Below are 15,866 nucleotides of genomic sequence, written 5' to 3' on the forward strand. Positions count from 1 at the left end.
GTGTGATACTGGGGCTGAGATAGGCTGGTGGGACAAGCATTGATACAGAAACGTTAAATTCTGGAAAGATATTTCTGCTCTGTGTTTTTAAATGCATTCCATACCTATCATATTAAGGCTTATTCATTATTTGCAGTGTTTAGTATCCCAGGCAGCAGCAGACTAATACTAATAAGAGACAACAGAAATCCAAGCCAGGATGCTAGAAATGTAATAATCCCTGAAACAGATGTAGAGACTTCCATCTCTACAGTAGGCACAAAGTAACATTATAATTAATGTTTGGCATACCAGCATCAGGCAGTCATTGTCTGCCATGGCCTACAAGTGTCAAAAATGTCCTGCATAACATACATACAAGTCATATATCTTATATAGGTAGTCATGCAAATTATATGCAAATCAAGCAGCTGCTCTAGCACAAGTAGTATTTATGGGGTAGAAATGCATCATGAGGTTTGCTTAATGTCAACATGTAAGGACTTGTGCAGGGCTAGCAAGGAGGTATATACAGAGCAGTGGTTGAGCAAGAGGCAGTAAATATGGATGCTGGATCCTGCCAGAAGTCACTGATACTACTAAAGAGCTTAGAAATAAGATGCTTAAATTAGGATCATTAGGCAAGGACTGGGAGTTCAGAACAACGGGCATAAGGGAAGAGTTTGTCACTCAGCAGTGTTTGACGCCCTCCTCTTTCTTGGTTCTTAACTGATGGGTCTCTTGGATTTTGGTATATGTTGGGTTTTGATTTTTAGCTGTGAAACAGCAGGGATAGAGGAACTACAGCAAGGCCAATGTGTCTTGTGTGGCTCTCATAGAGATGAAAAGAATACTTTTTTCTTTACGCTGAAAACACTAGCTGCTTTTCATATAAAATCTTCAGATTGCATGGAAAGTTTTAGTCATCCTACAAGAGCAAGTCAGGAACCTGGCAATATAACCCGATTCTTATGTTCATGTGGCATGAACACCATACAGGAAGTCCAGCTACATCCTCCTACAAATATATGAGTGCAAAGAAATTCAAAGCATGCATGCTGGCAAAATCAAGCACTTTCCAAAAGTGTTAGGATTTCCTAGACTGTCTACTTTAAGGTTAAGGTTCTGCATTATTGTAATAAAGTTGTGGTTTGTTTCAAATTGTGAATCATTATTCATGCTGAAACATGTACTTCACTAATGACCTTTCAAAGGAAGAACAATCCACAGGTTATTTTTAGGGATTGCTATTATCTTCTGCATTTCATAGGAAAGTAACCAGTTATTTTGGTAACAAAGTTACAAATAAATTGTAAAGTTTATTTTAAGAACTGTGACCAGAGTACCATTTTAATCAACCTTTTTGGTTTTGTTATTTCTTTCTTTTGGTTTTGTTATTTCTTTCTTTTGCTGTCTCATATGATATTTGTTCTCCTTCCCATGCTTGTTGTGGCATTCTTCTCTTACCTGTATGTTTCATCATCTCATTAAAAGTAACCTGTATTAAAAATTAATATCACCAGTGTGTACTGACTTACGTGTTATTTTAAAACACCTTCCTATATACTGTTTTATCCAAAATTGTTGTGAACTGTAAAGAGATTTTTTCTTTTTCTTCTTGCAGACTGCAAATGATAACCTGCATACAGAAGATGATCCTGAACACAGAGGAGATAAAGAAAGCTATCTCTGTGCTGTATGCCTGGATGTTTATTTCAATCCTTACATGTGCTATCCATGCCACCACATCTTTTGTGAACCTTGTTTAAGGATGCTTGCCAAAGACAATCCAGCCAGCACTCCATGTCCACTATGTCGTACTACAATAGCCAGAGTCTTTTTCCAAGCAGGTATAAAAATTAAAGTTTTTACAATATAGACATTTTTTTCTAGTTTTTCATTCCTGTATTTCTGCTCTGAATAAATATGTAGTTAAAACTATAGTAAATCCATGCTGATCAAATACAGTCATAAAATTAGTTTCTTTTCACAAGAAATAATACTGTACAACAAGTACATCAAATATCCATAGAGATTAAAATTTAGCCTTGTTATCCATTGTGAGGAATTCTTTGCCAGGAGTCTTTCTAGGACTGTGCCACACAAGCTTTCTTAAGTGGTAAGAAACTATTCTGAGAAAGTACTTTTAAACTTTTTGATATTTGGAGTGAGGTTCTGATATTTTGTACTTTTTTTGGTTTTCTCTTGCTAAACAATTACAAATCCCAAGTATTATAAACATACATTTTCTCAAAATATCTCACCAGAACAGCATTTTTTAAATGGCTAACTTAATTAGCAAAAAATAAACCTTTTGGGTTTGTGACTTTAATTCAGCTACAATTGAAAATAAGGTTGTCAGTACTATAGAATTCTGCTAACCAATCTTATTTTTAAATTCTCATTTCCTGGCCTCTTCCACCCTCATCTGTAGTGTTCCTGACTTTAAGCAGTAGGAATACATGGTCTGTAAGTGTTTTTTGATGTCAGAAATTATATAGGAATTGGAGAGAGTGCCACAGGTGTTTTACCTAGAATAGCATGAGTCAGTCTTTTATACCCGGAACTATAAAAAGTAAATTCATAAAATTTTGAATTGATATTGATATCCATATGGATAAAATTCCACTACAATAAAATTCCACTATGATATGACTGATGACTGGAGCTAGGCCCTTCACAGCCCTTAAAACTGTGCATATACTGGTCACAAAATAATGGAAATAGCTCAGCCATGCAGAACTGTTTCTGTGCTTCAGAGATCACACAGCTATTCTGTTTAAATTGAGTGAGTGCTGTGATGATGACAGGTTTGGGATGTAGATTAAAGAGAGATTTTCCATTGATCTGCAGAGCTGCCCAGCTTGTATTTCTGGTTGTACACAAAATCCTCCACTGCACAGGCACAATTTTATATAATTTGATGACAGATGAGTTTGAGGAACTGTCTGGACTAAAAAGGAAAAATAAATCAATAAAAAGTTATTTGGATGGGAAGGAGACATTTTTTCAGATGAACTAGTTGCCACAAGATAGTTCACTGGTGAGTTGGTGGTGGCCATGGATAAGGACTGACTAAGCCAGCACTGCAGCAGAGAAGAAGATGGGAAAAGAAAATGCCTAGCTGGTGTTCCGAGGTTTCAGGCTGATTTCATTTAATTTGCTTGCATGTTTTATGGTCCTTTGGAATTGATTTAGAGATAAACTGTGTTTCACCAATAGATAATTGTTTTTAGTTATTGAGGAGATTTTAAGAAAAGCTATTTAACAGAGCTGCTGCAGTAAAATATTACTGGGAGAGTGCAAAGAGCGAAATGGACACTTGCTAAAATGTATTTGGAAAACTTTTAAACATCTTTGAAGTATTTTTGTTTAAGTGAAATATTTAAGGATTATTTATAGTCTTTGAGTTCTTAATGTACAATGTGTATAAATACGTGATGGGAGGGAGCAAAGCAGAGACCAATAGACTCTTCTCAGTAGCGCCCACCAACAGGACAGAAGGCAATGGACACAAACTTAAACACATAAAATTCCATCTGAATGCAAGAAAACACTTTTCCACTGTGAGGGTGACCAAGCACTGGAACAGGTTGCTCAGAGAGTTTGTGGAAACTCCACCTAAAGAATCAAAACCCAACTAGACACACCTGGGCAACCTGCTGTAGCTGACCCTTCTTGAGCAGTTGGGTTGGACTAGTTGATCTCAAGATGTGATTTCCAACCTAACCCATTCTGTCAAAATATTTAATTAGTTTTATTGAGGAAATGGATTTGTGCAGCTGAAGCGTAAATACAGTGTTATACAAAGAGAGTCTAATGTAAGTAGTAATAACAGTATATGAGATGTGTTTAGTATTAACTATATACTAAGAAAAATATTTTGTAATTTCCCAGTGCCTAACATGTCAGGCTGCTTTTAAGTCAACCAAGAAATATTGATGATCATAAAGTAATTGAGGTTAGAAAAGACCTTCAAGATCATCTGGTCCAACCATCACCCTACTACCAATGTCACCGACTATGATGATACCATATCCTTAACTGTATCCTGAAATTAATCCTTAATTTATCCTTAAATTAATAAAATTAACACATTAGGGAAGATGGATTATGCTGGACCAATATAAGAAGTAGTGAATATTTTTTTACCAAGGAGGATTATTAATCCTTTTAAAAGTTATGCAAAAGTCACTGTTGTTATAGGTTTGGGTAGCTAAGGAAGCAGAATTGCTAGTATTCTATATTTACTTCTCTAATAGCTACAGCCTGGATGTCTCATTTCCCTCATTAATTTATTCTGTATGCTTTCTGCAATGTTCCTTTTGTATAATTGCATTTTATTTTACATGGATATCTGAAAAACAAAACATTTAAGAAGATAACATTTTAGTTTGTACAGTTTTGCAAACTGAACCTAACTGCAATAGAAGGATCCACATAACATCTCAAAAATGATGAAGGCAAACAGATCAACTATCCACAAAGGATATGTCAAAATATATCAAAACATAATCCACAAGGATACTTATTCTGTCCTGTTGCCCGTATCAAGTGAGCCTTTTCTATTGGTTACCTCGAGAGTGAACTTCCCATCCTTCTTGAAGACTCTTGAAAGCCCTTCTCACCTTCTCCCATCTGCCTTTTCTTCAGGAAAGAAAGAAAAATAAATAAATAAATAAATAAATGCCAGAGGATTCAGTGTTTAAATTTGAACAATAAAGTTGAAAGAGCTGAGTCAAGTTTAGTTTTAGGCCTGTAGAAGGAAACTAAAACTAAAATACTCTCTGTTGATAATGTCAGAGGCCAGAGGTTATTTTCTGAATACAAACAGTACTTAATCAAAATATGCTCAATAGCTTATGAAGTTCTTCGGTAAAACTTAAAAAACATGAGTGAAAAATACAAAATTTGTTCATTTTACATTTAGGAGAAAAAATAGATTTTTCCATTCACTAACAGAGGGTTATTGGTATATTAGTGTTGTTCTCACAAGAGACAAAAGGATTTGGGGATTTCTGTGCTTTGTATGTCTTTTGTAGACTACTTCCACCTGCATTCTGACATGGTGAAATACAAAAAAGCACCCAATAGTTTTTTAGAATGAGGCCAACATATTTTTTTTTTTTTTACTTCAAATCTGCTAATGTCTTCCTGTTACACAGAAAAAGATAGAGCAACCAAAGAGCATTTGCATTTTTTTTTTCCTTCTGGAGATTTTTTATATAAAGTGAATTTTCTCAAATTTGTTGGAGAAAAAGATTTGTCCCTTTCATAAAATCCAGATCATGGAAAAAGTATGTAAAATTGCAGTGAAACAAGTAAAGTAATAATACCTAAACCTATTCAAAGGTCTGTGAAGGTTTCTTTCTTTCTTTTAAAGTATACAAGTAATTGCAGTAGCAGCTGACATTATTAGTATTTATCTGGAGCCATGACAATTAGAAGGAAGAATCTATTAAGCAAGCAAAACTGGGGTTTCTGAAGTTTCCCATGCTAACTGCTAACTAGGCTACTCTGCCTGTTACCATCAAATCAATTCTTTTCCGTGGTAGGAAAATATAGTTACTTTTAAGCTCTGTTTGCCATTGTTGTATTGCTATGGACAGGTTAATTTTCCCAGTTTTGAGTAGCTGTCCATGCAGATATGTCCCCAAATTATATCCGGAGGAGTTAATGAGTTCTTGTGATTTATAGGTTATTATCAACTCCTGCAATCTATCATTCATCATTCTATGAATGCGTTCTTAAAGCCAGTTAATCCACGGTATAAAAAAATACTCCAAAATAATTGTCAGACTTTTCCTATCTCTATTGAGTGACAGTGTTAAAACAAAAAACAACATGAACTTGGAATTAATTCCACAGTCAGACTGATAGATGTTGTTTCGTTCATAGAGGTCATTACAGGCTTGTAAATTAAATAGCCTGATTTATAGTGCACTTCATTTTGTTAGCATTTGACATCATCTTTTCTAAATGCTTTATTTCTGAGTAAAATCAAAAGAGCATGTTTAAGACTTGTTCTTGCTATATCTGGAAAAGATTATTTTCATGTGATTTTAAAAATCATTAAGAGGTGTTCTAATCAGAAAATGTGTTGTATAGTAGATAGGCACTATATTTAGTAGTATAGCCATATGCAAATTATATGCAAACATTCTTTCCCATTAATTATTGTAGAATTGAACAACTCTACCAAGTCTTTTTTCCCTACGGAATATTTCAAGTTACAAGAAAGTTTTCAAAAATCAAATACTGCAAAATGGCCTCTACCAAGCTGCAAGAAAGCTTTCAGAGTATTTGAAGGTAAGAAAATCACTTATGTATATTTTGGACAAGAATAATTTTCAGACTTAATTATTTGTATTTATTGAAATTTTTCCTAAACTTTATTCTATCTTGAGTACTCGAGAACACTAGTCTCTAGGTAGTCCATGTCATGGGATATCAGAGTTGGATGATTATTGGAGTAAAAGATAGTAAAATTCTCCTTGTATGATTCATACACAGTGCTCTGAATCTAAACATAAACTGAAAATTGTAAAAAAGCAGTTTATGTGTATACCTTTTTATTTATACTCAAGTCTTTAATTTTGTGCACATGATCAGGATAATTCCATGTATATTACTGTTTAGAAAAAAAAATAATATATATATGTGTGCGTGTCTGAAAAGCTGAAGAAAGAAAATGACTAGAAAAAAAGTTTCCCAGTTCTGAATCTTGTTAATAAAGACTTCCCTCCCACCCCCTCAAAAAAAACAAAAAAAAAAAACAAAACAAAAACAAAACAAAAAAAAAAGAATCAGCCTTTTATGGATAAAGTCATATAAAAGTTGGAAAAATTGAAAAATATTATATATTATTATGTATTGCTTGCTTTATATATGCAAAATTCAGTAAAGGAGGGTTTTTTACCTTTCCTTTATTTTCTGTTTATTATAGGAAGGAAGCTTAGTCCTATTCTTGATAGTTTATGACTTAAGTGTTTCTATGGCTATTATCTGATCATTAACTGAAAAACGTTTAAGTTAGAGCACGCAAATGTGGGATTCACTGTTTACTCAGGTTTCACTGTTTTCAATCTAATGGCCTTTTTTCACTAAGCCCCTCTATGTTTACTTACATAGGAATTTTCTGTAGTCCTGCATCTTGATAACATGTATTTTTCCTGTTTATTAAAACAATATGGATTGTTTCTACAAGTACGTGGAAAAAATAAAAAATAAAACAGGACATTCTTTTTATATTCCTTTTATGAGTCTACTCAGGCCTTTCTGTGGGTCAAATTTGATATGTCCTTCAGTTATAAAACTGGGTCACACATGGTGATAGTTTGATGCTGAAAATAATAAATACTCCCAGCTATCAAAATTATCAGACTTGAGAAGTTTGAGGACTGGCAGATCATCTTTGATATTATTCAGAAATTGAAGTTTCTGGCAGAAAAATAACAAAAGCCAATGTTTGCTTTCTCTAATGGCAGTTAAAATAGTTTGGATGTTCATGTTGAACTTATTGCTTTATTGTAGTATTCCCTTATATATGTGATGTAGTTGATACGTATGCCATAACATCCTATGAATTATGTCTTTCATATTTGTGAAAAGCTACTGTGATGAGCTTTGTACAAAATAAAAATAATTTAAAATAAAAGGAAAATCTGGAGAGGTCATACAGCTTAAATATGGTACTATCTGCATGTAAGGCATTTTGTTCCACAGAGGTAGTTTAGAGTGCTTGGAATTAGGTGTCTCCAAAGGACAGACCAGAAATCCCACACACTGAACAGGAACACAGTTAGATCTAGTTAATAGGAAACCCAAATCACGTAGCTTTCTGAAACTTTCTTTGCCTTCTTAAATACAATTGTCACAACCACGGCTTTCCTCTGACTTTTTATTTGACTAAAAGCTACTGCAAGGTTTGTGTTAGTTCAAAAAGTAAGTGTCTAATACTTTCTCACTGGATAGCTTTTTTGGTCTTGCATCTAAATTTTGCTTGGCACTATCTAAAGCTCCATATTTGGTATTCTTAACTTTGCTTGTGATCCCTGCCTCAGGAGGCTCCTGGGGACTTTACAGCCTTAGAAAGCTGAGCATACTGGCAGCAAAAGCCTGCTGAGACCATAATAGATGCCATTTTAACTGGAAACCCTAACATCACTGAGAGCCTTAGGGGAAAAGAGCTTACTTAGATTAATTTTTACTTCATGAGGAAAGTGGCAGCATAGTAAAACATGAGAGTTGAAGGCAAAAAATACTACACAGAAAGAACAGAACTGAAAAGGTAGGTGACATGAATGGAGTGACTGGAGAGAAAAGAGCATTATTACAGTGTTTAGAAAGTTATGAAAACACATAATTTTCAAATGTGAGGATAACTGCTTTTTTATAACGTATTTTTTCAATGAAAAAAAAAAAAAAAATGACCCTATCAGAAATGCATATCCACTTTTATCCGGTTCATATCCAGCAGGTGTAGTGGTCACTAAGAATCTGATAGGTGTTTTCAAATTTCATATGATTCAAGTTTTCCACATGAAAAAAACATTTCCAGAATATTGTTTTTAACATTCTGTGCATAAAAATGGTAGATATTGAACATGAAAACCACTCATTAGAAGTGTGAGACCTGATAAAATTAGAATTCAGAATTAGGTTGGATGCAAGCAGAGAAAGATGGTTGTTGAAAAGCTTAGATTATTTAGAAGATTTGTAAGTCTTTCTGAATATTGTAGGACTGCTAGATAAAGTCAAGCATCTTTTCTTTTTCCTTAATTTCTTTCCAAATTGATTCTTCAAGACAGATTTTCTAATCAATATGAGTCTTCTCTCTTATGAAAATTGCCACAAGGAATTTAATATTTTCTTCTAATTAAAGAAAAAAAAAAAAAAAAAGAAAAAAAGAAAAAGAAATCCAGAGCTTCTGAGTTTTTATAAAGAAAAGAAGAACCCACAGCACAGTAGCACTTCTTTGCTTTCAGTTGATGAAAAGTAATTCAGAATAGCTTATCCTTTTTTTTTTTTTTTTTTTTTCCTTTTCCACAATTATAATCAGTAGCAGAATGCCCGTTTGCTTCATAAATGTTACCTTGCCATTGCTTTTCATTGCTCTGTTTGGTCAAGGATACATTAATGATAAAACAGACATGCTATTCAAGAATGAAAGCCAATCATCTTTTACCTTTCAGATACTTAATATATGTGACAGTTAACAAGTCAATTTAAAGTCTGCCTGTAAAATGTCTTTTCTTTTTTATGAAATAAACAAACATCACTTATTATTTTGAATATTGGTAACAATAAAAATGCAATTGCACAATAAAAATAACATCTGAAAATATTAGTTTCCTTAAATAGCTTTTAAAATACATGGTGTATTTTGGATAGGATAGTTAGATAGCAAATATGCCTCACTGGAGTTTGTTTTCTAACACTTAGGGTTTAGTAGCATCATGAGTTCAGCCTTTGGCAGGCAATGCCAAACTGGAGTTTCACTCTATAAACTAAACTTAGTAAATCTTCAAAAGTAATTTGATTCCAGAAGTGTGAATTAAAAAATCAGCAAGAAAGTTCATTTAAATTGAGGATATGAAAATCCGACATAGGGAATTTGCTGTAGCCAAGAGCAGGTATATTAAAATCAGACTGAGACACTTAGTGCATGGGGCCTAAAAGGGTTATTTCAAAAGCTTTGGCATAGAACTGAGATAGAAGTACATTAGTGAAACCAGAGAAATAGGATATAAGCAAGACAGTGATGATAATGTTGTAAAATGATGAAAGCTGCCTGCTTAGAGAAAAATATTTTTGATAAGCATGAAGATGAACACACATAGTGTTCAGAATGAGAGATGGAAATTAGAAAACCACTGAAGTTACAGCCTTTGATGACTATTTCAAGATACAGGTTTTGCCAAGGTAATAGGAAATTCCTTCTAAGTGTTATTGTGCTAAGATTTTTATTTAAAATATAATCATTAAATTGGAAAGCCGATTTAGAAATATATTTTTGAATGCTTAATCTAGAAAATATTCCCCCAGTGCTGCGTACAGTGAAATCTGTGCTATCTCCTTACTAGTCTCAGTTTGTTCAGTAACATAATAAAAGCTATTAGCTTCTGCATCAAGCAGGTTTTCAGCTCCTTCTGATACCAATGGAAATCCCTATTGCCACAGCAGGTCACATCTACCATGTCCTCTTACATAATCATTCTCTAAAGAAAAGGACGCTCAATTTCCTATGTAGTTTAAAAAAAAAAATAGAAATATTGTGAAATATTTTAATAATACCTATCGGTAGATTTTTTTTTATCTCTATCTTTAAAACTGTACACTGGAGTACAATGCTTTAAAAGCTACTTTCTTGATTCAAGGTTCTTACTGTGATTTCAGTTAGACGATAAAGGAAGGATGTTAAACAGCTGTAAAAATGTATGTCCATCAAATTATATCAGCTAGGTTTTAAATTCATCATATTTCTCTGTTTAAAGTGAAGAAGAAAAAATTGATACTGTTTTTCAAGTTACTGATTCTGTGATATCTACAGAGAATAGAAACAAAATAGATGTTATTGAAAATAGGAGGTGCAGCATTTATTTTAGCCAGAAATAATAATGTTGGAGTATAAGTATCTTAGAATAATTCTTATATTACTATTCAGACTTTCATAAACTATTTGCCTTTGCTGCTGAAGTACAGAAAGGAGAGGAGAGGACAGGACTGGAGAGAACAGGACAGGACAGGAAAGTATATTCTGTTTTTAAGCAATGATCACACATCCATTCTCATTTTGATGGCTTTTAACATGCTGTCATTCTAGACTTCAGTAGTCTCTGTAGAGTTATTCTGGTCTGATAGCACAGCTTATACAATCCTTTGTTCCTCTTAACCGTAGAAGCTATTTTTCCCCCAGTCATACTACTGTGTCCTTCCTTAATGTACTGTTTTCTTTCTGTTAATTCCCTTCCTTCCTCATTTCCTAAAGTTGTTTGTTCCTTTGTCATACTACTCACGACTGCAGCTGTGGGAACATGCAATGCTTCCTGACCAGAAGGCTTGCCTTTTCTAGCCAGGATCCATCGGATTCTTCAGTATAGCTTGTGGAATTACAGAAGGCCAATTTGCATACATGCATTTCTCACCAGATGAATTTACAATGTACAGTCTTCACAGCAAGTGAATTTTCTGTCTTAAGGAGACACATGTTACTGGAAGTGTTGTCTTTGAGCCTCTGCTATGCCTAGAGTACACCAAGAAAGAAAACACAGGATCCAAGCATTGCTGGTTGAGGGTGTCTTAGTGTATTAAAGAGAATCAAACTCTAAGTCATCTGTATGTGTCATCAGAGTTGCTTGTTTACCTATAACCAGGGTATTGAAAGACTGCTGTGCCAGAAATATCGATAGCTATAATTCTACACCAAGGACTGTGATAGAATGGCTGTAACACAATCCCGTACCTTAGTTTTCCTCGTATATTTCTTGGCATGTCTCTGAATGGGTGTTAGAGTGGCTTTGCATAGGAAATCAAGTATTTCTACTCACCTGTAAGACAAACTAAGAAGTTAGACGTCTTATCCAGTTGTGGTCCCACAGCTGCAATGGAGGTACCCAGATGAACTCATATGAAGTTAGAGGCATCATGATTTTCACCTTGCAGCTCTTAACTTCCAAAAGACTTTATCTACATTTATTTGATAAATACATAAAATCACTTTATGATACCTAAATTAAAATTGTAACTGAAAATCCCATTGTCAGCAAATTATAAGATACCTCATAAGAATAGGTGTACTGGAATAGACTGAAGTTCTATCCTTCTATTGTTTTTCTGACTAGGTCAAACAATGAGTAAGATTTTTTCTGAAGATGTTTGAAGATGTTTGAAGATGTTCTGAAGATGTTGTCTCTGGCTCGAGCTTAGGAGAAAAGAGAGGGTTTACAATCTTTGGAAAAGAGGGTGGGCCACTCAGGGGGACTACAAGGATGCTGTGAGGCAGTGCAGGGACAAAATCAGAAAGACAAAGCTCATCTGGAGCTCAATCTGGCCACTGCTGTTAAGGACAACAAAAAATGTTTTTATAAATACATCAACACAAAAAGGAGGACTAAGGAGAATCTCCACCCTCTACTGGATGTGGGGGGAAACTTAGTAATCAGAGATGAGGAAAAAGCTGAGGTTCCTAACGCCTTCTTTGCCTCAGTCTTGAACAGCAAAACCAGTTGTTCTCTGGACGCCCAGTACCCTGAGCTTGTGGAAGGGGATGGGGAGCAGAATGTCGCCCCCACAATCCACGAGGAAATGGTTGGCAACCTGCTACAGCATTTCGATGTATGCAAGTCGATGGGGCCGGATGGGATCCACCCGAGGGTGCTGAGAGAACTGGCAGAGGAGCTGGCCAAGCCGCTTTCCATCATTTATCGGCAGTCCTGGCTACTGGGGGAGGTCCCACTTGACTGGCGGCTAGCAAACGTGATGCCCATCTACAAGAAGGGCCGGAGGGTAGACCCGGGGAACTACAGGCCTGTTAGTTTAACATCAGTGCCAGGGAAGCTCATGGAGCAGATTATCTTGGGTGTCATCATGTGGCAGTTGCAGGGCAAGCAGGCGATCAGGCCTAGTCAGCATGGGTTTACGAAGGGCAGGTCCTGCTTGACGAACCTGATCTCCTTCTATGACAAGGTGACACGCTTAGTGGATGAGGGAAAGGCTGTGGACGTGGTCTACCTTGACTTCAGTAAGGCATTTGACACCATCCCCCACAGCATTCTCCTCAGGAAACTGGCTGCTCATGGCTTGGACTGGTGCACACTTTGTTGGGTTAAGAGCTGGCTGGATGGCCGGGCCCAGAGAGTTGTGGTGAATGGAGTCAAATCCAGTTGGAGGCCGGTCACTAGTGGAGTCCCCCAGGGCTTGGTACTGGGACCAGTCCTCTTTAACATCTTCATCGATGATCTGGACGAGGGGATCGAGTGCACCCTCAGCAAGTTTGCAGACGACACCAAGTTAGGTGCGTGTGTTGATCTGCTCGAGGGTAGGAAGGCTCTGCAGGAGGATCTGGATAGGCTGGAGTGATGGGCCGAGGCCAACGGTATGAAGTTCAAAAAGGCCAAGTGCCAGGTCCTGCACCTGGGGCACAACAACCCCAAGCAGAGCTAGAGGCTGGGAGATGTGTGGTTAGAAAGCTGCCTGGCAGAAAAGGACCAGGGAGTATTGATTGATAGATGGCAGAATATGAGCCAGCAGTGTGCTCAGGTGGCCAAGAAGGCCAGCAGCATCCTGGCTTGCATTAGAAACAGCGTGGCCAGCAGGTCCAGGGAAGTGATTGTCCCCCTGTACTCGGTTCTGGTGAGGCCGCACCTCGAGTGCTGCATTCAGTTTACGGCCCCCCGCTACAAGAAGGACATGGAGGTGCTCGAGCGAGTCCAGAGAAGGGCAACGAAGCTGGTGAAGGGTCTGGAGAACAAGTCTTACGAGGAGCGGCTGAGGGAGCTGGGACTGTTTACCCTGGAGAAGAGGGGGCTCAGGGGTGACCTTATTGCACTCTACAGGTACCTGAAAGGAGGCTGTAGTGAGGTGGGGGTTGGTCTATTCTCCCACGTGCCTGGTGACAGGACGAGGGGGAATGAGTTAAAGTTGCGCCAGGGGAGGTTTAGGTTGGATATTAGGAAGAACTTCTTTACTGAACGGGTTGTTAGTCACTGGAATAGGCTGCCCAGGGAAGTGGTTGAGTCACCATCCCTGGAGGTCTTTAAAAGACATTTAGATGTAGAGCTTAGGGATATGGTTTAGTGGAGGACTTGTTAGTGTTAGGTCAGAGGTTGGACTCGGTGATCTTGGAGGTCTCTTCCAACCTAGACTATTCTGTGATTCTGTGAAAAATAGAATGAATTAAAATCATGGGAGACATGGCAGAAGTGAATGGGCTGCTATTATTCACTGTCTCATAATAAAAGAACTAGGAAACGTTAAATAAAATTATCATGTGGCATATTTAAAGTCAAGGAAATCTTTAGACTTATAATCTTATAGACTTGTAATCAGACAATGGAACTTACTGTTCCAGGTTGCCACATAAAAAGTGAATAAACAGAGTATGTTTAAATAACGTCAAATTATTGGAAGAAAAATCCGGTAAAGTCAATTAAGCTCAAAGATAACACATTTGCCCACAGAGATCATCGAACCACAGTTCCATGGATGCTGAGAGAATATACCAGGAAAGTGCATCAATATTCTTGCCCTGTTCTAATACTCTTTCATCACTATTCATTAATTCCTCATAGTTTGACCTAGTCAGAGAAACAATAATAGGAGGATAGAACTTTATTCTATTCCAGGACACCTATTCTTATGAGATATCTTATAATTTGCTGACAATGGGATCTTCAGTTACAATTTTAATTTAGGTGTCATAAAATGATTTCATGTATTTGTCAAATAAGTTTACATAAATATTTAATATTTGTCTTTTAAAGACAATTGAGAACAGTACATAATCCTGGTTAAACCACCCTAGCCAAACTTGGAACTACTAGCTTTTTGCAGTGGTTTTCTTTCATCACAGAGCCTGTTTAGAGTATAATATATTTCATGGGCTTATTTTTCATGCCTTGCATAGCAGTCTGCTGAGACCAGTTCAGTTTATGACTGGCCTCTGTGAACAAGTGCAACCAAAGATGCCTTCTGTCTTCATCACCAACAGGAGTTAGCGAGTATCTTTATGTGCATTTTACTGGAAGTGGAGAATGATCCTGGCCAGCCATGCCTTGTAGAATGATAAAAAATAGTTACGACTGAACAATGACCAGTAAAATTAGTTTTCTTCAAAATTAACTGTGAACTAATTATGTTTAGTAGCGGTTATGTCAAACATGCTTCCCCACTATATTCCCCTAGTTCAGTTAGCACTAAAATGTACTGCATAGTAGAGCAGTTTGTAATGAAGTAGCTCCTAAAGAGTCTAAGATCTGCTGGTGTAAACACATCTTGAAAGTTATGTTTGCTCACTGTTCAGAGCTTTGATTTGATACCACACAGAAATCCCGTTTATTTAAAGAGTAAAGAAGAATTTGTGGCTGACAAAAGAATGGCTTCACAAAATGTTTTGGGTTGGAAGGAACCCTGAAGGATCATGTAGTCCAAATCCCTGCCATGGAGAGGGACAGCTTGCACTAGACCAGGTCGCTCAAAGCCCCATCCAGCCTAACTTTGAATACTTCCAGGGATGGGGCACCCACAGCTTCTCAGGGCAACCTGTTCCATTCAGTTATCAGAGAACAAAGGAAGATGAACATGTACCTTTTTCTGCTACCTAACATGCTCTTGATTTCTTTTTTATGCATCTCTAACAGTGGGACAGACAGTTCCACTCTATTCCAAAATTTGGACATGAATATGAGTTCAAATTGATCCTAGAGCACTTACTGGGTAGAAAGCTGTTAAGATTTCTGGGGGAATTTGGTGTTTGCATAGCATAACTATATGAAGTGAAACAAAATGTTTTTGGATAGGCAGAGTTTTGTAGATCCCTAAAAGTGAAAACAAAAGCTGAGGTTTGAATTTGTTGAAGGTACAAAAGAGGAAACACAAAAATAATCAAGGTGATGTGAGAATAATAAGCAAAAAAAAAAAAAAAAAAAAAAAAGAAAAAAAAGTGATCATATTTAGATTATATCAGAGCTGGGATAAGTGGCTTCTTGAAGGAGCAAGAGTAAAGTCGGGATATCTCCGAAACTTTTGGTGAGCCTGAGTAGATAAGGATGTAGAATAGGTAAGGATGATAGAGTAGATAAGGATGATAGATACTTTTTCTGAGTAGATAAGGATAGATATTTGAAATGGCATCAGAAAAAGTCAGAGATAACTACCATTGCACATTT

At 36.5% G+C, this 15,866-nt stretch overlaps 1 protein-coding gene across 2 annotated transcripts in view; it reads left to right on the top strand.

Moving 5' to 3' along the window:
* RNF180 (ring finger protein 180) overlaps nt 1–15,866 on the top strand; it is an 88,833-nt gene that overhangs the window by 54,829 nt on the left and 18,138 nt on the right. For both annotated transcript variants that reach the window (XM_035309977.1, XM_035309978.1), the window contains exons 5-6: nt 1,604–1,829; nt 6,163–6,288. In XM_035309977.1, the coding sequence (XP_035165868.1) occupies nt 1,604–1,829; nt 6,163–6,288 (352 nt within the window). The remainder of the gene's footprint in view (nt 1–1,603; nt 1,830–6,162; nt 6,289–15,866) is intronic.

This window comes from Oxyura jamaicensis, chromosome Z (assembly GCF_011077185.1).
Source record: "Oxyura jamaicensis isolate SHBP4307 breed ruddy duck chromosome Z, BPBGC_Ojam_1.0, whole genome shotgun sequence".
Taxonomy (NCBI): Eukaryota; Metazoa; Chordata; class Aves; order Anseriformes; family Anatidae; genus Oxyura; species Oxyura jamaicensis.